The sequence below is a fragment of the Camelina sativa genome, chromosome 13 (assembly GCF_030686135.1).
Source record: "Camelina sativa cultivar CO46 ecotype springtype chromosome 13, ASM3068613v1".
In the NCBI taxonomy this organism is placed as follows: Eukaryota; Viridiplantae; Streptophyta; class Magnoliopsida; order Brassicales; family Brassicaceae; genus Camelina; species Camelina sativa.
The window spans coordinates 3,619,102-3,639,027 of NC_141892.1; the positions used below are offsets into that span (position 1 = coordinate 3,619,102).

Genomic DNA, 19,926 nt, shown 5'->3' on the forward strand with positions numbered 1-19,926 from the left:
ACTTGTAATTTTGGTTTTGTTCGGTTATCTATTTCGGTTCCTTAATTTGGGTTGGTAGCAAATTACAAATGTAGTTCACTCACACATTACAAATTTACACAAACCCCCCCCCCCCCCCCCATATTAACGAAATTGCCGACGAGAAGAGAAGAGAGAAACCCAAAAACAAGCTCTGCTCCTCACATACTTAGTCTCTGCCTATAAATTCCTGTACCAATTGCCCTCTCTTTATCATTAAGATCCGATGAGCCCTCTAAACCGGGCGTACGACAGTATAATCACGAACAAGACTGCGCAGAACGTTCCCGTGAGACTCACGACCTTCAACAACAACAAAAACACACACCAATGATATCAGGCTGTAATGACCAATCTAGACTCCTGGAAACTGAAACGTGACTCTTACCCATTTGAAAATGTATCCATGGTCGTGGTTCCATGTATTGGGGATGTTCATGCCGAATATTCCCGCGATCATTGAGTACATTGATACACAGACGGTTCCAGAGCTTAACATTAGCTCTAACTGCATACATACAGCCATATATACATGGTATGCTTTATACACACATCAAAATCTTATCAAAGAAAACATTTACTAGTCTTATACTTTCTTTTTATATCCACTCTAACCTGAATCAGCTGATTTCGATGATTGTCTAACTGCAAATAAACAGTCATTGATTATATATATAGCCTATATAAGAGAGATTACATGTACATAACATTCTGAGTTTTCATTTTTGGCTTACCTGGATGTTAATGTAATCCTCTGTGTCATCAATATACTCACGTAGCTGCATCATGTTACAATTATACTTTTTCTAAGTCAAGAGGTGTCACACAGATTCACCACTAGAAAAGAAACAGGAACAAGAAGATAACAATACCTCATTCGAATTTGTTCAAAGTGCTGTCGATTTGCATAAAATATGCCTGTATAACAAAATCAAAAGGTTATTTAGATTTCATATGTAGCTGATAACACATATATATATAATGGTAGACATCACAACCTCCAGCAACATTTCAACTTCTTCAACATCATTTTCGTCGTCCCCGCGAATCGTGGCTAAACTTACTCTACTTGCTCTGGAAATCTTGGAACCAATTGTTGGGGACGTAGGATACCAAATGGGTTCATCAGAAACGCTAAGCGATGAAGATACACCAACAAGCTTCCTCGTAAGGTAGAGATCAGCCATATCACCATCATCATCCAACAATTGTTCAAGCTCATCCCTTACCTGCAAAAGGTTATGCTTCTTTTAACGAGTCTCTTTTAGCCTAGAGGTTGATATGAAACATGTGAAGAGGGATAATACTTAAAGTACAAGATGAGTTTATGACTCACTCTAAGACAGAGTTAAGTGTCATGAGGCTTAAGTATCTTACACAAATATAGACTCTATTTCACAGTGATATATGCTCACCTTTTGGACCCGAGCTGTCAATCGGGTCATGGCACTCTTCAATTTACGAACCCTTTCCAAGTTACGGCTACTTATCTACAAAATGAAACAATGGTCATCATCAACTGAAATAAAGTTGGAAACGGAGTAGTGATGAAAATAATTGCTGAGTTAGCTACCCTACGGTAGGGTCCCTACCTTCAAGGTAAGTTCATCCAAAGCAGGGTAAGCAGACTTCTCTAGTTCTGTTGTCCTTGCAGCTAGGAAACTACAAATAGCTTCCAAAGCCACCTCTAGCGCCCGGAATTCAAACGGAGACTCTAATAAACAGTATAACAAGAAGCACCACATTTCAAAAATACCAAAAGTGAAAAGAATGAATGGTTCAATGCTTAAGATGACAAATGTTGACTGGTACGTACCATCTTCTTCCCCCACATCACCATCTCCATGACCACCGTGTGCCTCGCTTCCAACAGGCAAGCGTCTCCGAAACTCCTCTAGGACGGGAATAACATTTTCATCAGACGAATCCCGAATCAAAACCTGTAAAGCATTTTCAAGTAACCAAACAAAACCATCATCACTAAGAAAATGTTCCAAAGTGTTCACATTTAGCTACAAGCCAGTAAGAAAGAACACTACATATACAAAAAGTAAACTGATTCTGACCTCTTCAGCAGTGATGATGGCCTTTATATACTGCATCAGACCAAAACAAAACACTAATCAATCAAAACATGGATTAAACTAGAAAACAAAAGCAGAGGAGCAAACAAACAAACAAACATACAAAACAAAGTCCCAACCTCTAAGTTAAGAACAATGGCTCTCTCTCGACCCAAAATAGCAGAAGGGTAAAAAAGATTTGGGTCAAGGATCCGTAGATCACGAGCGTGGATCTGAACACGGTGCATAATCACGTACTTGTCAACGTCAAGCACAGTTTTTTCCCCTGTCGCGTCTATAGAAATCCAACTCCTCGATGACTGAGATGTCTTCCTCTTCGTCGCTACAACCGTCGATGATGAATCCACCGGAACAAGTTCTCCGTCAGGCGACATCTCCAATTCTTCTTCACAAATTGCACTCAAAGCCTAAAATATTCAGCGGGATTTAAGAAGAGAAAACAAAAAGTTAAAAGAGTTAGCAAGATCGAAACTTTTTTCCCTGGCTACAAGAACTGTTCATACAAAATAAAATACCCAGTTGGAATAATAAAAAGTGTGTTTTCGTAGTATCTGCTCCTTTTTTCCATTATTAAACTCCTCGAAAGTCGTTGTTCTGCTTTTTCAAATTGGTTTCTTCTTTTTTTATAAGCCTGGAGACAACAAGTACCATTGTTTTACGTCTTTCGACTTTTAAAAAGACGACGACGATAAAGATAGGCTTCGACGGCGACGATCACGATTTTGTTTGGCGTTGACCGAGAAGAAGATGATGAAGAAGAAGAAGAAGAGACTAGAAAATTTCAATTTTTGTTTTTAAAAAAGGTACATTAATTTTAATCATTTTTTTTAATTTAGAAACGCTCAAACAAATCGCTCAAGACGCGATTTACCAAAATATCTGAAATTTTGTTCCTTTTGTGTTTAAAGAATGCTCTGTTTAACAGTTCTGTATCATGGATTGGTCTAGTGATAGTCACTCAAAATAATAAGAAAACCTCAAATAATTTATTTTTGATATAAATTTCCATTTTTTTCCAACCCAAAATATATAGAAAAGGGAAAAAACCGAACCTTTCCTCTTTTTTTGTTTTGTTTATCAAACCTTTTCTAACAAATTATACTCATCTCTCCTTTGAGAAATCAATCTTTAGAATCAGACACTACTAATGTTCAAGGAGTGTTTCAAGCTACCCACGTGGAGAAGATGATGGCCTAAAGCAATCTTCCTCGTTCCAATTTCATCAACCACACTCAGATCCTTACACACATCGACCTTAAACCTAACCATCGCTTCTTCGTTTTCCCTCAGACGAACCTTCTCGAAACTTAGAAGGTGCTTAATAGGAGAACCGTGTACTTCCGGCGGCGTCGTGAATAGAAACACCGTGTGTGTCCCTTCTCTGTCTCCGGCGTTCGTTACCTTCAGTTGAACCTCGAAATCCAATCTTCCACCGACGGCGTTATCGCAATGCTGTCCGAACGCGTCCAGTGATTGACACTCCGAAGATAGGCAAGCGTGGCTCTCTTCAAGATTGAGAGAGACGAGCTTCGGAGCTTTAAGAAGCTGGTGCCTGAAATTACTGTAACTGAGCCCATGTCCGAAGGCGTATACGGTTTCTCCGCTGTAAAACCGATAAGTCCGACCCGGATACCCTCTTAATTTGTCGGGTCTCATGTTCATGTTCGTCATCGGAACTTTCTCCACGTAGGACTGAGGATACCACGTCATCGGCAAATTCCCACCTACCACAAATATAAAAAGTTCACCGGTTACCAAAATTCAATTGTAAACCGGACCGGTTAAATAAGAGTCTTACTCGGATTATGGCGACCGAAGATGACGTCAGCAATAGCGAGACCACCGGCTTCACCAGGGTATCCGACCCACATGATACTTTTGATCTTCTTATCGTTCTTAGCGAATGTAATGTCAAACCCTCCACCGGACATTATGACTAGCACCACCGGTCCTTTTGCCGCCTTGGCCACATGGGTCACAAGCTCTTGTTGTTTTCCGGGCAGATTCAGGTCTATGCGATCTAATTTCTCCTTCTCAATAGATTGATCGGCTCCCATTACTAACACCGTCACATCCGCAGATGCCGCCCAGAGCCGCAGCTGAATCTAAATCCGCCGCTAAGCACGTCACGTTGTTGCAGCCACGATGATACTTCGTCGTCAACACAGTCCTCTCAAGTCCTTGCAGCGGTGTTGTATACTTGCAAGCCACGCCTGAATCAAGAACAGTTAGATTCGATTCACATTCCATGTTTTAGTTCATAATTCGATTTTAAGTTATGGATTTACCTTCGTAGTTTCCTATCATTGTTCTTGTGACATTAGCATTTGGTCCGATCACGGCCAACGTCTTGATGGCGGAAGGAGAGAGCGGTAACGAACCAGCTACGTTCTTGAGCAAGACGATGCCTTGCCTTGCGGTTTCTACAGCTAGTTCTCGGTGTTCGGCCGTGCACACGTCCTTGGGACCCAAACTACCATAGGGCTGATTCTTAGGGTTACCGTCAAAGAATCCTAGGCGCATCAGAGTAGCAAAATTGTTTGAAATCGCTTTGTTGATAGCTGCTTCTTTGATCATCCCCTTCTTGACCGCATTCTCTGTGTGGTTACCCAAGAAAGAACCACAATTTAGATCCAAACCTGCCAGTATAGATTTAGCTGCTGCTTCCTCTGGAGTCTTGGTATAGTGTTGTGCACCATACAATATTCCTAATGAATCGCAGTCCGAAACAATGTACCTAAAACAAACCCAAAAAAATTTGAAACCGCACCCATCGTAGAATTAGATATGGTAATCAGAGACTATTTTTTCTACGTACCCGTTTAATTTCCATTGACCGCGGATTAGACCCGAAAGCAAACCAGGATCCGCGCAAGTGGGTTTACCGTTAACTTGGTTGTAAGAACACATGATACAAGCCACTTTCCCATCAGTCACACAACTCTTAAATGGTACGTTGTATGTATCATCCAAATCTTGTTGTGTCACCTAATCCAACACACACTGAACAGTTACGGGAGATCATACAACTATAAATGTACTTAAATCAGACCAAATATCAAAATGAATTACCACGGCATTAAAAGTATAACGTGAAACTCCTTTCCATTTTTCAAGGTCATAGGCGGTTGAGTGTTTACAGCAAGCAGCGACTTTTAGACGGTTAGGATTCCCACTGTCAGTCTCCTGAAGACCTTTAACATATGCTACCGCGTATTTGCTCGAGAGTGTTGGGTCCTCGCCTGGAGTCTCTTGTCCTCTTCCCCATCTCGGGTCACGAAATATGTTCACATTAGGTGACCAATACGTTAATCCAGCCAATCCCACATTGTACATTGCCCTCGCCTCCGTGGACACAGCCTTAAACCAATTCATATAATTAACGTTAATTTTTCAAAGAAAGCAACCGTCATCTAACATATTGTGGAAAAGTTCAAGGAAATGTGATATTATATTATTCTTGTACTTTGCCAATAGCCTTGAACAAAGAGACATTGAATGAAGCAGCGGTGAGAATAACTTGAGGGAAGCATGTGGCGCTAGGGACAAGCTTGGTGAAACGAGTGGCTGGTCCGATGAAAGATACCCCGTGAAGTGCCTCTGCCCACCACTCATACGTCGGAATCCCCAAGCGGCTAGCACCGTTTCCGCTGCTCCCTAAAAATCTTATCTTCTCTTGCAACGTTAGACTCCCAACGAGATCGGCGACTCGGCTTTCGATTTTTAGTTTGGTGTTGCAAAACCCAAACCTGGCAAGAGAATTGTTTCCTGAAACGTTGCAGGCGAAAGCCGAAAAAGACTGGGCGTTTGAGGACTCGAAGACAAAAGAGATGTAGAGCAAGAAACAGAGAAGAACAGAGGAGGGTGCTCTGTTTCTTCTTCCCATTGTATATGCTTTTTATGTTGAATTTGTTTTACTTGTTAAATCATAGATAAAACAAGAAAATGCAAGAATATATTTGAATGCTTTGCTTTTGGTAATTTTCATCATTAATCATCTTTGACTTATAAAGATTTTTGTATTGAGAGGTTTGGTGGAGTCAAAGCATCCTTCACAATTACCCAAACTTATATTAAGTATCCTTTTATGGCATAAAACAACACATATTCAAATACTTGTAATAAGGAAAACGTAATTATCATTATCTGCCTAAGTTTGGTCGATAATATATCTAATCGTGGGACAGTCAATGAGTCAACCTTCTCCAATATCCCACATCGGTTTCTCTACTCAAAATTTGTCATTTTACATATTGCACCAAATCAACACTCTAACGTCGAGCTATGTAACGAGAGCTTGTAACCCAAGTGGGGACTATAAGACGGTGGAACGCTGACTCGACCGACGGGCCGGATCTGTTGTTGGCATGGTTTCGAACCGCCCAGTCCAAGCTGTGAGTGGTTACGAACTGAGCAAAGGTTTGGTTCGGACCTTTCCTAAAGTTGGAGGGTAATGCGTGAGGCTAGCTTCACAGAGCAGCGACTACCTCCCACTCTAAGCAGTGGATGGACCACGGTTCGTCGCCACACTGATCCACCATGATCTGCTGGTTCGTACCCAGCCTGAACCACCATTTTTTTCTTTTTAACATTTTTAATTTGCTATCTCATTTTATTTCATTAATGGATATATATATATATATTTACTATTTTTGTAGTGTGAACCACAATTTTTTTTAAAAACAATTTTAATTTCCTATCTCATTTTATTTCATAATAATATATTTAATATTTTTCCAGTTGAAAATAAAAAGATCCATCGGATCAAACAGTAATGTTCAAGGAGTGTTTCAAGCTTCCCACATGGAGAAGATGATGGCCTAAAGCAATCTTCCTCGTTCCGATCTCATCAACCACACTCAGATCCTTACACACATCGACGTTAAACCTAACCACCGCTTCTTCGTTTTTCCCCAGACGAACCTTCTCAAACCCTAGAAGATGCTTAATCGGAGACCCGTGTATTGCCGGCGGCGTGGTAAACAGAAACACCGTGTGGCTGCCCTCTCTGTCTCCAGCGTTCTTTACATTCAATTGAACCTCGAAACCCGATCCTCCCTCGTCCGCGTTCTCGCAGTGTGGTCCGATCGCGTCCAGTGATTGGCACTCCGACGATCGGCAAGGGTGGCTCTTGTCGAGACTGAGAGAGACGAGTCGTGGAGCTTTGATTAGCCGATGGTCGAATGTAGTGTAGCTGAGCGTGTCTCCGAAGGCGTATACGGTTTCTCCGGCGTAGAATCGGTAAGTCCGACCCGGATACCCGTTTGGTTTGTCGGGTCTCATGTTCATATTTGACATCGGAACTTTCTCCACGTAGGATTGCGGATACCACGTCATCGGTAAACTCCCGCCTAACCGAAAGATAAAACCACCGGTTATTTAAAATTAATAAACCCGAACCGGTTTATACCTGGGAGAAAACAGAGTCTTACTCGGATTATGACGACCGAAGATGACGTCAGCGATGGCGAGACCACCGGCTTCACCAGGGTATCCGACCCACATAATGCTTGTGATCTTCTCATCGTTCTTGGCGAATGTAATGTCAAATCCTCCACCGGACATTATGACTAACACCACCGGTCCTTTTGCCGCTTTAGCCACTTGAGTCACTAGCTCTGGCTGCTTCCCGGGAAGATACAGGTCAACCCGGTCAAGGTCCTCCTGCTCAATTGTTTGATCTTCGCCCATAACGAGCACGACAGCATCCGAAGAAGCTGCCAGAGCTGCGGCTGAGCCTATATCCGGTTCTTTGCACGCCACGTTAGAACAGCCAGGCTGATAGGTAGACGTCACCGTTTCTGCCAGTCCCTGAAGCGGTGTTGTGTACTTGCATGGGTCACCTGAAAGATAAATACGTTCTTGGTTTCACACATTTACGCTTATCGAGACAATGATCACTACTCTTTCGTTTGTGTTATTTACAATTTACCGTGGTAGTTTCCAATCATCGTTACGTCGGCTTTGGCGTTTGGTCCAATCACGGCTAACGTTTTGATGGCGGAAGGTGAGAGCGGAAGCGAACCAGCAGAGTTCTTAAGCAAGACAATGCCTTGCCTTGCGGCATCTCTAGCGAGTTCTTGGTTCTCAGCGGTGCAAACGTCTTTAGGACCAAGACCACCATAGAGCTGCTTCTTGGGGTCTCCATCGAAGAACCCCAAACGCATCAGAGTGGCGAAATTGTTTGAAATCGCATTGTCAATAGCTGCTTCGTTAACCACACCCGCCTTGACCGCTTCCAATGCGTGTTCATCCGTGAAATGATAACAATTTAAATCCAAACCTGCCAAGATAGATATGGCCACAGCTTCCCCTGGAGTCTTGGTATAGTGTTGGTTTGTATAGAACACATCTACTGAATCACAATCCGAAACAATGTATCTAACAAAAAACCAAACCGATGATTTTATAAACGGGAACCAAACCCTTAATTCATTGAACTAAACAACTAGAAAAAAGCAACCTTACCCGTTTAGCTTCCATTGACCACGGATCACACCGGAAAGCAGATCAGGATCAGCGCATGTCGGTTTACCGTTAACTTGGTTGTAAGAACACATGACACTAGCCACATTCCCATCAACCACACAACTCTTGAACGGTGGTTGAAACGTATCAGCCATATCTTGTTGGTTCACCTAATCCAACACAACACGAAAAAAAAACAGATAATAAAACAATGAAATGTATTTGATGTGACCAATAACAAAAGTTCCATAATATTCAAAGAATCCAAAAAAACTCTCTCTTCTTACCACGGCGTTGAAAGTGAAACGATGGACATCTGTCCAATTATCAACGTCATAGGCGGTGTAGTGTTTGCAGCAAGCGGCGACTTTGAGACGGTTAGGATCTCCACCGTCAGCCTCCTGAAGACCTTTAACATAAGCCACCGCGTATTTGCTCGAGAGTGTTGGGTCCTCGCCTGGAGTCTCTTGTCCTCTTCCCCATCTTGGGTCCCGGAATATGTTCACATTCGGTGACCAAAACGTTAAACCGGCTAATCCCACATTGTACATTGCCCTCGCCTCCGTCGATACAACCTTAAACCAATATGTAAAAAAAAAAAAATTATTGAAGGTAAAAGCAAGAAAACACTCCTGTCTAAAGCATCAAAAAACAATATTATATAAGAATCATTACTTGTGCCCTAAGAAACAAAATCTCTCATTTGCATAATGAGTGAATTGTCACAATACCCAAAAATGAGGAAAATTAAAAAGGAGATAGTTCTTTCACCTTGCCAATGGCTTGGAACAAAGACACATTGAAAGAAGCGGCCGTGAGTATAACTTGTGGGAAGCTAGTGGCGCCACGGATTTGACCGGAGAAATTAGTACCACTTCCGACGTTAGAGACGCCATGAAGTGCCTCCGACCACCAGTTGTAATCCGGAATCCCAAGGCGGCTCACGCCGACAGCTTTGCTCCCCAAAAACCCGATTTTCTCCTCCAACGTTAATCTTCCGACAAGATCGGTGACTCGGGCTTTGATCTTCAACCCCGTGTTGCAGAATCCAAGCGCGGCTAGAGAAGGGTTTCGGGTGACGTCACAGGCGAATACCGGAGAAGACTGAGCGTTCGATTGCTCGGAGATGCAGAGGAGGAAAGAGAGGAAAAGAGTGGAAACAGAGGAGAGTGCTCTGTTTCGGCTTGTTAACCAAGAAGAACTCATTGTATCTTTTCGCCTCGAGTTCTTTTTCTTTGGTTTGTTTTTATTGTCTACTGATCACTGTTATATACTAACAAAAGTGGTAACGCTGGTTGGCACATTGTTAATTTAAGATAACAATTTTTAAAAGTTGTTTATATATATTTTTGTATTTATTTAGAAGTTGCAGCCTTCGAGATGAAATGTCACTATGAATAATAATGACATTTCCTGCTCTCTGTTAGAAAAAGGTTAATAGTCTTTATGTTAACAAAAACATATTTCATAGTCGGTTTTCTAAATTCTTGTCTCTACACATATATTTTTTTGTTTGATTAAACTTAGTGATTATTGTCCATATAACTTATGTCATGTTGTTTTCTTCTGTGGCTACTGCCTTTTACTTCTTAGTGATCCATCCAAACAAGCCCCTAACTTAAGTGTAACCAGCCTTCATTGTTTTCTGAGTCTGTGGCTGATAGATTTATATTTGCATGACACACCGTCACTCCATGTCCCCAACATTGCCATGCTCATGACTCACTTTAACAAAACCAAATAAATAGTTATCTGATCTATCGACTTATTGCTTTTTTTTTAGTTAAGTAGCATACTTAGTAACCAAACACCTTTTATTTAGATACCAATTTTTCTCATCATAATGATTAATTATTTTCTGACCTCAGAATTGTTGTGATCAAAACTTTATGTACACTATTGTTTCAAAATTGTTAGGATTGGACAAAACATCTTGAATTTGTAAAGTTCGATTTCACCTATATGCAAAGACTTTGGATGATTTGGTCATATATTATTATTTTAAAGTATGGATATGACATATCGAGGTTACATAGTCAATATAGACATAGGTAGTTATTAAAACACAAATGGTTGCATATGCATCGGTTAAAAGAACAGCTGTTAGCGTTTATAATAATTCGTTTTTATTTTGAATAAGAGTATATATGTACGAGAAAGGTGTTTTTCTATTTTGGGTATTATTTTGAATCGTTAGTAGGTTTGCGGCTTTCAGTGCCATCAGCAGACATTTTGAGCAAACTTTGCTGTTGGATGCAGAATACATAGCTGTCTCTTGATTGGTCGACGGCAAATCTACTTTCGACGTACTAAAATAACAAAGTTAGTAGTATGGAAGGAATAAGAAATTAGGTGTCATGTCTTTTTCTTATTTTAATAACTGTGAATATTCCTCTATTTTTTGTAATACAATTCAACGAAACAGTAAATTATAATCTATGTGCGGCTGAGTTGTTAATGGTAGGATTGTGTGTTCGTAGTACACTGAAGTCTGAATAAAAACAAAATTAACCTAAAAATTTCGGAGGCACATGCATCCCATAAGCATGCAGCCATGCTGATGCAGCTATATATATATCTCTGCCTTTTTTGAACACGATACTAATTCAATAGCAAACTCGGAAATTCAAAATACAATCACTTTTTTTTTTGTCTTCTAATATATCGTATTGAGAACATCTTATAAATGATATTGATATACTTTACAATAACTTTTTAAAAACTCAAAATTCTTCTTCAAGAATCTAATGGGGTTTCCATGAATTAAAAATCCACAATATATACAACATTTCACATATTCTGATGGTTAATTAAAACTCTATTTTGAGCTTGTAATCTATTGAGTAGTGTGACCAACCGCAAGACTTGGAAACTCTAGATTTACGTAAGAAAATTATTAAATATTGATAACGATTGGTCATCTAATTAAAACAACGAAAATCTGGCGCAAAATCGGACTGACTGTATGGTTACTTTATAAACTCATATTGTATATATCAAACTTAATTCATAGCCTATAGGTTAACAAAAGAAGAAGACGAAACTATTTGGGCTATCACGATATGTTTCACTGTTTCAATAAAGAAGAGAATATATACACAAAATGTTAACAATGGAATGGACCACATTGGCACCAATAAACCTAAAATCAAAAGTTTAGGTTCGTTGGTCATGAATGAGATGATGTGGACTTTAACTGGAGGATACAGACATAAATGAGTTGGCTTCTATCGTGGAATATCAACATCATCATTTTGCATAGATACTGTATTTTAAACTAAAACATTTTGTTTTTAAAAAAAACCAGCTGAAATGATATTTTGATCAATACTGCAATTTTTTGTTTACACCATTTATAAATATTTGATTCCATGATATATTTTGTTTTCTTTTCTCATTTTTTCATGTTTGTTGTTCACTATCAAAATAGTATGAGTTTTGCATTGCTAGTTACAAATGATGTTTGCTACATTTCAATAATGTATCTTCCGAACATTTTTCACTTTAAACCACAAATGCATATATTTGTGTACGTTAGTTAACTAGAGGTCCAAATGGTCACATATACTAGAAAGAAAAAAAGAAAGATGAAACAATGAAGTTGCTTCAGATTTCCCATTATAAGGGATGTTTATAAACACCATTCCCAGTACGATTCAACATATACAAGTAAAACTACACAGACATTTTAGGAGAAAGCCCGTTTTATATAACGAAGATACTTACACAGTCAAATCCAATCGAATGGCACAAGAAGAGCGTGCCGTACTCTTAACTCTGGTCCTTGTAAGGTGTCCAAATCAATTTGCTAACATCTACATCAAGACCACCTCGGCCTGCAGCTTTCAAATGTCTGTCCAGAACCTTTGGATCCGCACAGATCACGTGTTGTCCTTTCCTGTACTGTATCAGTTCTAGGCTCTGAAGTGTGCTTAATATATCTTCCGCCTTGATCGCTGTCATGTCACTCAGCTCCTACATCATTGTACATGAAACAGAGACAGATGGGCAGATCCTTAATTAGATCACAGAAATCAAGATTAGCCTACGAATTTCTATCGTTCTGAAACACAATCTAACCTTGATAGAAATGTTTCCTTTATGTTTTTTTAAGATATCTAATAGAACACGAGTCCAATAACCTCTGTAGCTTAGTAAGCCTAGATCCGACAAGGGTCTTTCCGGTGTCCCAACTTTTCCCTCTTTCTTTGACAGTTCATAGGCTGCAACTCAGAAGGGCAATCGGTCATTGTTTTTATCGGAATGGGGTTGAGAAGACCAAAAGAGTCAAAGTGTCAAAGAACTCACAAAAGGCTATCAAGAATTTTCCATAGCCTTTTCTTTGATACGAAGGCAGGGTTAGAATGCAAGCTAAGTTGTATGCTTCTTCCGAATGCTTCTCCTGTACCCAGTAGAAGTTACGTTTTATTAACAAACCAAACAATGGAAACCAAACATATCTGTAAATAATGTGCTGTATTACCTTTGAGAAGTATCCAACCTTGTGGCACCCTCGATCATCACATTCGCAAAGAACGTAGAACAGAAACAAATCAACGTCGTAGTAAAGAGTTTTGTGGTCAAGAAATAACTTTGCCAGGTAACAGAGATTCTGTGCATAAACCTTGTTCTTTTTGCCATCAACCTGTAAGATTGGAGTACAGTTAGAGAAAAGATATTTGGAAAAATTTCTGCTTGGTGAAGATTTACTTGTTGATGTACAACATAACCAAATGAGAGATAATAACTAATAAGCATCCATATACAAAAAAAAACAGGTGATAAAGTTAGCAATATAAACATCATTTCCAGTGAAACAAGAACAATACCAGATACAGATCTCGGGATATTACCTCAAACATTGACAAGGTACCACTTCGATAAATTTCATCACCAGGGGGGTGCTTCAGGTCACACTTTCTCTGCAGGGCAAAGCTACAAGATAAATAAAAGTATGGTAAAATGGTAATGCAACTTTACTGAACCGTGAATATAGATATGCAAGTCGGTGAAAATATTCAACAGAATCTAAAAGATTGGCTACTATCTTCAGAAATGAAACTGGAATGCAAGAACAGAGAAAACGGATGTGAAACCAAAAAATATTGAACCTCGCAGTGGAAATAAAGTTATGATGCTGACTTAAAGATAAAGAAAAACAGTTGCTCACCATATGCCTTCGAAGCTGCTCTTTGCGTTTCATGAAGTTCAGGCAAAACTCACAAAAAAAGAGCTTCACGCAGTCATTGTATTCTGGCGGAAAAGGGAAGAAGTACCAAGTCTCAATCTCATATTTTCCAAGCTCAACTGTTGCTATGTTCTTCACTTTCGTGAACTCTTCATGTTCACGCAAACTTGCTGCATCCAGCTCCTCATGACCCTACATAACACAAAAATCTCGAATCAACTTAAGCCTGATGTTTCCATGAATTGCCTTGAAAAGGCATCAATTACCACTCACCTCTACATGAGTCTCATCAATCTTCCTCTTCTGGTGGCGTGTCTTCTTCAAGCTCGTTACCTAGAAAACATAAGACATAATTCTCTGCTCAATGAAAAACGTAGAAGAGAAAACTTACGGAGACTTATGCAACTAAACAACACAAAAACTAAAGAAAGCACCTTTTCTTCCACTTTTTCATCTACAGCACACTCTACCGAGTCAAGGTCTAGTTGGTCCAGATGAGTCCATTCATCCAGTCTCCTATTAACTGCAGTTTCAGAAAACAAATCACTAAAATCAAACATTCAAAACATACACACACTGATGATTCCATCAAAAGATTTAACAACCACCAACTTTATAATCACTTTACTCAATGCAGAACTTAATCTCCTTCTCAAAAATCTCACACAGCTTGTTTTGAAGCCAAATCTAATGACCCAATAGATAAAGGCTCGAAATTTAACTTCCTACATTATACACCCTAGACAAAAATTTCCACCTTTTTGAGGTTCAACCGTACAAATCAACCAAAATTGAAAACCCTAGATCAAAACGTGATGGGGGAGTTAAACGACGTACACTCAGTGTAATGAACGTAATACTCGTAATCATTCGTACAGCCGTTATGTATCCTCCGGCGCTCAATTACTTTCACGGGATGGTGTTTGCCGTCTCTCCACCGACACATCACGAGAGTGCCAACTTCGAGAGGAAGCATTACCATTTTCCTCTTCTTCGACGGATCAGACATTACGATCGCCTGATCAAGAGCTAACGGAGGAGGATGAGACAAATCACCTCCGTTCATTGCCGGAGGCTTTTGATTCGACGACGAAGGTGGCGGTCCGGTGCCGTTAGTTTCTGTATTTGCTGACGATCCCATTTCTCGGTCGGGTCGGCGGAGATTACCGGGTGGGCTTTCTCTCTGATATGAGTTAGAGACTTAGAGAGGAACTAGAGAGATCAAAACGGACGCTTGAAATAAGTTAGGCCCATCAGATGTTACTTTTCACGCAACTTGGGCCCTTCTTTACGGGCCGAGAAATAAATTATTGATATTTAATGTTGTGGACATCTTTTTAGCCAAGTCCATATGTATATAAATCAAACTGATCACTGTTATTAGTCAGATAAATTTGATCATGTAAGAACTATGTATCTTGAATCATTTTTGTTTTCACCAAAAAAAAAAAAAAAAAAATTTGAATCGGTTTTTTTAAATCTCTTTGTATTAAATCTCTTTGTATGTGATGGCTGTTTGAGCTAATTTAGACGTTTAAGTTCTTGTATTTATCTCTAGCTAGCTAGGCTATGAATCTAGATAACTATGTTGTCACGAAAAGAAAGCAAAAAGCTATTAAATGATTTCGTTAGCAAAATGGATATAAGTTTCATTGAATCTCACTGACAGTTCGTTGTGTCTTTTCATTAAAACTCTATGAATGTGAGGACTGAGGAGACACAAAAGTCAGCGGAAATATCGAAGTGAAGTAAACAAAGAGCAGAGATTTTAGTGTGTCTCTCTGCTACTTTCTGAGTTTTTTTTACCAACAAGTGTGGAGCAAAGCTCTGTTCTTCTTTTGTTTTTTTTTAATGCTTTGTTTGTTGTCATAGGTTTTCTTTTTATTATTGGGAAGGTAAAAAGAGATTGCAACTGTTTTAATTGAACTTCCATATTCATTAATTAATTCGAAGACAAACGAGCCAGTACACTTTTCTCTCTGCAGTCTGCACCATCCTCTATATAAATGTACCCAATATGCTCCTTCTTTGGCTTATACGATTATATGTATATATATCGGTTAATTTAGACATGAGTTTTTGACTTGATAACAAAATAGTATATCGTTTATGGAGATCTTATATTTCATTATGATAAACGTTTTTATCAATACTAAATATAATATGTCGTTAGCTATTTCACAAAAGTCTAATGGATACGTTTATAGACTATATATTATTTGTTATTTTTTTGTTTAGTGGTAATCGAATATTTTCTTCATACCCATTTCTATTTTTTGTACTTGATATATATAATAAGTGTATATATTTTATGTAATCATGATTATTACATATAAACATTCGAATGTGAGATATGTATACGCAAGACGAAAAATGAGGTAATGGAGTAGATTCATACATATGCTATAAATTCTAAAGAATACAATAGAATACAAATATATATATACGATGAGAGTATACAAAGACAAAAGTCCACAGTAATGATAACACTATTTAAATAGGGTTCTTTCATGGCGTCATGGTTCTTATTCCCGAAAAATGCCCGGCCAAAACTTGTATACAACCAAACTACAAATCAAGAACTTATTATGAATTATATATATACGAAAATGATAACAATATTAAATATATGGTGGTACACAACTCAAGCTAACCGTTATGATTATTCCACAACCATTTCTCGGTCAACAACAATATATATTATATATCCTAACAAATTCTTATTTCGTATCCATTTTAATATATATAAACACTTTCCATAATTGCACCATTACTCACACTTTATAGCATAATATAGTTACTATTAATGGAAATGTCACCTTGATTAGATCAATTCCCCTCCTCCTCCTTCCCCACCGCCAAAATTTGGCGGTGGTGGCCGCGAAACCCATGACGTTGTCGTCACCGCCTGAGAAGCTTGATCTTGCGGCAGGGGAGGAGGATTTCCTGGATTATTATTGAGTAGCCGGATCTGCCGTTTCAAGAACTTAACATAGCGTATAGCTTCGTCGAGCATTGAAGCCGTATCCATCTTGGTGCCACCTGGCACTAGTCTCTGGAGAATTCTGATCCTCTCACTGATTCTCTCACGGCGGTGTCTAGCAGCCACGCTCTGAGGGTCGTCGGAGATCCTGACGTTACGGCGTTTGGGTTTCTTGACGCTTGCTGGGTCTATGTCGACCGGCTGCATGGCTGCGATCTTGTACATCATCTCCTTCATAGCATCGAGTTCTTCTAGAGGCTCTTCTTCTTCTTCGTCGTCTTCTTGATCTCCGGAGAAAAGAGTGGTGGTTGCGAGGGAAGATGAGAGGGGAGTGAAATGAGAAGAAGAGAAAGGGTTGAAGATATGGAGGTGGGTGTGTTGGTCCATGACCATACCGATTGGATCATTATGATGTTGATGATGATGGTGCTCATTCTTGTTGTTGCTGCTGTTGATGATGTTGTTCCAAGTGTAATTTTGGAAGAGAGATGGGTTCATATTATTGTAATTATTATTCATACTTTATGTTTGTTTGATTTGTGAAGATTTTAATGCCTGGGGCGAGCTCGAGGCATATGTGTGTGTGTGTGACCGAGAGAGAGAGAGAGAGAGAGCATGTATTTTAAAGGAAAAAAGAAAGGTGATCATATGATGAGGGGTTAGGTTGGTGATGCAATAAGGATTTTGGTTCGGGAAATAAAAAAATAAAAATTGTATTTATATGTTTCTTTTCAATAAGTGGACGTCACTAGTCGTTACCAAAAAAACTATATTGTTTTTAGTAGAATAAGATATTTATATTCTCCATCTGCTCGAAAATGTTTACATATCTTAGTTTTCATAATTCAACAGAAGAATTTTTGTTTTGTTTTTGAGCTCTAACTAATGAGATAATATAGAGTTGGCTAGGGTTTTCCTCTCTTACAGTACCGAGACTTGAATTTAGGCTAGATCGAGAAAGTGGCTTTCACTAAAGTAATAACTACTATAAGGTTGTGAATTACTTTATATGAACATGAGTTTCTCTTTGATTCACAAAAGATGTCACCACTTGTGTGCTCATATTCTGACTTCTCAATTTGCGATCTCTTTATCTCCTAGCCTCTCTTCACAAAAACCATTCACCAAAATAGGAAATATTGATAAATTTCCTCTCATTCTCTTGTCTCTTCACGAAATAGCACATCCTGTTGATCCTATACTTATATCCCAATCGACGGTCGTGATTCTGTTGCTCTCCCCCTCGATGGAGTCTAGTATTGAATGTAAATTGTGTGTGAAACTCGCAATGTTTGTTATATATTATTATAAAACAAATGATCAACTTGCTTTTTTCCACAAAGTTATTCTATAAGTTGCGACGTGATTAATGGTTTAAAAGGATCACATCAAATCACTCGCATGGGGACACCTTCATCAAGATTTAGGTGTTATCCATGATTGTCGTAAATAAGAAAGACGTGAATCATCGTCGTGACTCGTTATATATAAGACGACGGTGGTGAATACATCATTTTCCATGAAGAGAATTCTGCTTTTATTTTCAAATTAGTTTACATCTACGTAACTACGCTTGTATATAAGTGTATATAACAAACATAAATCCGTAAAATACACGAAACTTTCATGAGACTTTAAAATAGGCAGATTAATCAGACGGTTCTTATTTAATGTGACAAGTTTCTTATGTCATATATCTCATCTCAAAAGCAATGTATAAATACATCTACATGTATGTACACATATAAGGTATAGAACATGTATTTTTGCATATATGTTATGATTTGGTCTGCATTATAGTCATACAAATTGCGGATGCAGTCTGTAATCATGCATGATAGGTTTACCCTCTTTGGTATTAATCCATATGTTCCTTGTATTTTATTTTTATTAAAGGCAGCCAACTGCCAACTACATATACATGTAACATGAACATCTACTTGTATACACTCAAAAGTTTTTGAAATTTGAGTCGATATAAGTATATAAAATACTGCAATTAACAATCGTCAAGCTCGTGTGATATGGTGTAAGCAGTTACAGTTCTTTATTTCTTTTATAATGGCATTCGTTGGTCATAAAAATTAAGAGTTTTATAGTCTATTGAAAACATAGTGCTAATTAAATCTTTCATCTTGGACAGCTAGTTCTTAAACTTGGATCCAGTAATGGACCAGATCACCTAAATAAATAAAGGAAACTTGAATGCAGTTGATTGATCACTGAAGCATGTCTCTAGCAAATTAATTTACATATCACTAAACTAACTTTATAATACACAGCTCAAAACGGTCCCTTTCTCGTCTGTTTATAAAGTGTAACTGTAAACCCTAACAAGATAAATCTAATGCGAGTGTATATAGTACATCTACACGTGAGTGAGTGAAATAAATATGCAACATTTTCCGAGGAAGATTGAATCATAAAATCTGACAATCTCCATTATTTTCATCCAAATTACCGGGGTACATAAATAATAAACATTGAATAACAATCTTTATTTATTTATATATCTATTTTTTTTTTTTCAGCAATTTTGCTTCTTCTTCCTTTTGATTATACTTAATTTGGATGAAAATAATGGAGATTGTTTTGTGTGTTACGAGTCCCAAAGACCCACACCCTCATTATTTCATCAGAGTCTGGTCTCTTACAGCGACTTCTCTTTTTGGGTTTCCTCTTTCTGCTTCCACCATGGAGAGGAGCAAACAACAAAAAACTCAGTATTGTATCTTCTAAATTTGAACACTTTGTAGTTTAGTGATATATATCACTTTAGCATTATCGAACTTCACCGGTTAAGTTTGGTCATATATATATTAACTAACCACCGACGTAGATTCATCCGTAAATAAAAGTTGAAATTGGTTATGGTCAAGTTAAGAAAAAGAAAGCTAGACGAGGGTTGTAACAATTGACTTCTATTAGTACGAGAGTACGTAGATTATGCGCATTATAATACTGGTAATTTGATTAAAAGTTTGCTCATTAAGCTAGTAAAAAGTAAAAACCTAAAACCCCTTCTCTTTTTTTTACTTTTCTCTTGAGAGGATCTAAAAGTCTCAAAAAGTGATTACAAGGCATGGGCAGATGCTGTGGAGAAAGTGAAGAAGTCTCTTGTTTGGTCCGAAAATGTTAATGAAATGGAAAACTCTTTAATGAGTTTTTCACTTTATATTTATTTC

The 19,926-nt window shown here is 38.4% G+C and overlaps 3 protein-coding genes, 1 non-coding gene and 2 pseudogenes across 7 annotated transcripts; 1 reads left to right on the forward strand and 5 right to left on the reverse strand.

Moving 5' to 3' along the window:
• Positions 1-208: 208 nt before the first annotated feature.
• LOC104734967 (magnesium transporter MRS2-7-like) lies at positions 209-2,754 on the reverse strand (annotated as a pseudogene). Its single transcript, XR_015577860.1, has 12 exons — positions 2,618-2,754; positions 2,222-2,509; positions 2,085-2,114; positions 1,835-1,958; positions 1,611-1,732; positions 1,434-1,508; positions 1,017-1,247; positions 886-936; positions 753-797; positions 634-663; positions 407-526; positions 209-321 (listed from the first exon to the last, which is right to left on the reverse strand). The product of XR_015577860.1 is annotated as a magnesium transporter MRS2-7-like (transcript).
• A 314-nt stretch (positions 2,755-3,068) lies between these two features.
• LOC104734968 (beta-D-xylosidase 3-like) lies at positions 3,069-6,029 on the reverse strand (annotated as a pseudogene). The gene is made up of 5 exons (XR_015577859.1): positions 5,569-6,029; positions 5,175-5,462; positions 4,921-5,090; positions 4,391-4,839; positions 3,069-4,315 (listed from the first exon to the last, which is right to left on the reverse strand). The product of XR_015577859.1 is annotated as a beta-D-xylosidase 3-like (transcript).
• Positions 6,030-6,378: 349 nt separating this feature from the next.
• Positions 6,379-6,681, forward strand: LOC147929175 (signal recognition particle RNA). Its single transcript, XR_015579118.1, has one exon.
• LOC104734970 (beta-D-xylosidase 3-like) lies at positions 6,677-10,021 on the reverse strand. Its single transcript, XM_010454667.3, has 6 exons — positions 9,342-10,021; positions 8,858-9,145; positions 8,571-8,740; positions 8,035-8,483; positions 7,535-7,945; positions 6,677-7,453 (listed from the first exon to the last, which is right to left on the reverse strand). Exons 1-6 carry the CDS (start codon positions 9,774-9,776, stop codon positions 6,867-6,869), a joined length of 2,340 nt encoding a protein of 779 aa, XP_010452969.1. The 5' UTR covers positions 9,777-10,021; the 3' UTR covers positions 6,677-6,866.
• Positions 10,022-12,156: 2,135 nt separating this feature from the next.
• On the reverse strand, positions 12,157-14,986 carry LOC104734971 (histone acetyltransferase of the MYST family 2). 2 transcript variants are annotated; one of them, XR_015578973.1, is made up of 9 exons: positions 14,596-14,967; positions 14,193-14,281; positions 14,032-14,091; positions 13,741-13,950; positions 13,424-13,505; positions 13,054-13,215; positions 12,879-12,972; positions 12,651-12,793; positions 12,157-12,545 (listed from the first exon to the last, which is right to left on the reverse strand). XR_015578973.1 is itself a non-coding variant. In XM_010454669.2 (9 exons), exons 1-9 carry the CDS (start codon positions 14,897-14,899, stop codon positions 12,342-12,344), a joined length of 1,335 nt encoding a protein of 444 aa, XP_010452971.1. In that variant the 5' UTR covers positions 14,900-14,986; the 3' UTR covers positions 12,157-12,341. The 2 variants fall into 2 exon arrangements, 1 of the variants encoding a protein (XP_010452971.1); XM_010454669.2 differs by having other exon boundaries at positions 13,424-13,492; positions 14,596-14,986.
• A 1,148-nt stretch (positions 14,987-16,134) lies between these two features.
• On the reverse strand, positions 16,135-17,381 carry LOC104734972 (transcription factor HEC3-like). The gene has a single exon (XM_019234767.2). It carries the CDS (start codon positions 17,258-17,260, stop codon positions 16,583-16,585), a length of 678 nt encoding a protein of 225 aa, XP_019090312.1. The 5' UTR covers positions 17,261-17,381; the 3' UTR covers positions 16,135-16,582.
• Positions 17,382-19,926: the final 2,545 nt, after the last annotated feature.

Excerpts from the sequence above, each read along its gene's own strand:
- LOC104734970 (XM_010454667.3), bottom strand. The coding sequence starts at position 9,776 with ATGAGTTCTTCTTGGTTAACAAGCCGAAACAGAGCACTCTCCTCTGTT. Across the intron at positions 9,146-9,341 it reads TGTTCCAAGCCATTGGCAAG|GTTGTATCGACGGAGGCGAG; the intron begins GTGAAAGAACTA and ends TATTGGTTTAAG. Across the intron at positions 7,946-8,034 it reads GATGATTGGAAACTACCACG|GTGACCCATGCAAGTACACA; the intron begins GTAAATTGTAAA and ends TTTATCTTTCAG.
- LOC104734971 (XM_010454669.2), bottom strand. The coding sequence starts at position 14,899 with ATGGGATCGTCAGCAAATACAGAAACTAACGGCACCGGACCGCCACCT. Across the intron at positions 14,092-14,192 it reads ATGAAAAAGTGGAAGAAAAG|GTAACGAGCTTGAAGAAGAC; the intron begins GTGCTTTCTTTA and ends TATGTTTTCTAG. Across the intron at positions 13,216-13,423 it reads GTACCTTGTCAATGTTTGAG|GTTGATGGCAAAAAGAACAA; the intron begins GTAATATCCCGA and ends CCAATCTTACAG.
- LOC104734972 (XM_019234767.2), bottom strand. The coding sequence starts at position 17,260 with ATGAATAATAATTACAATAATATGAACCCATCTCTCTTCCAAAATTAC.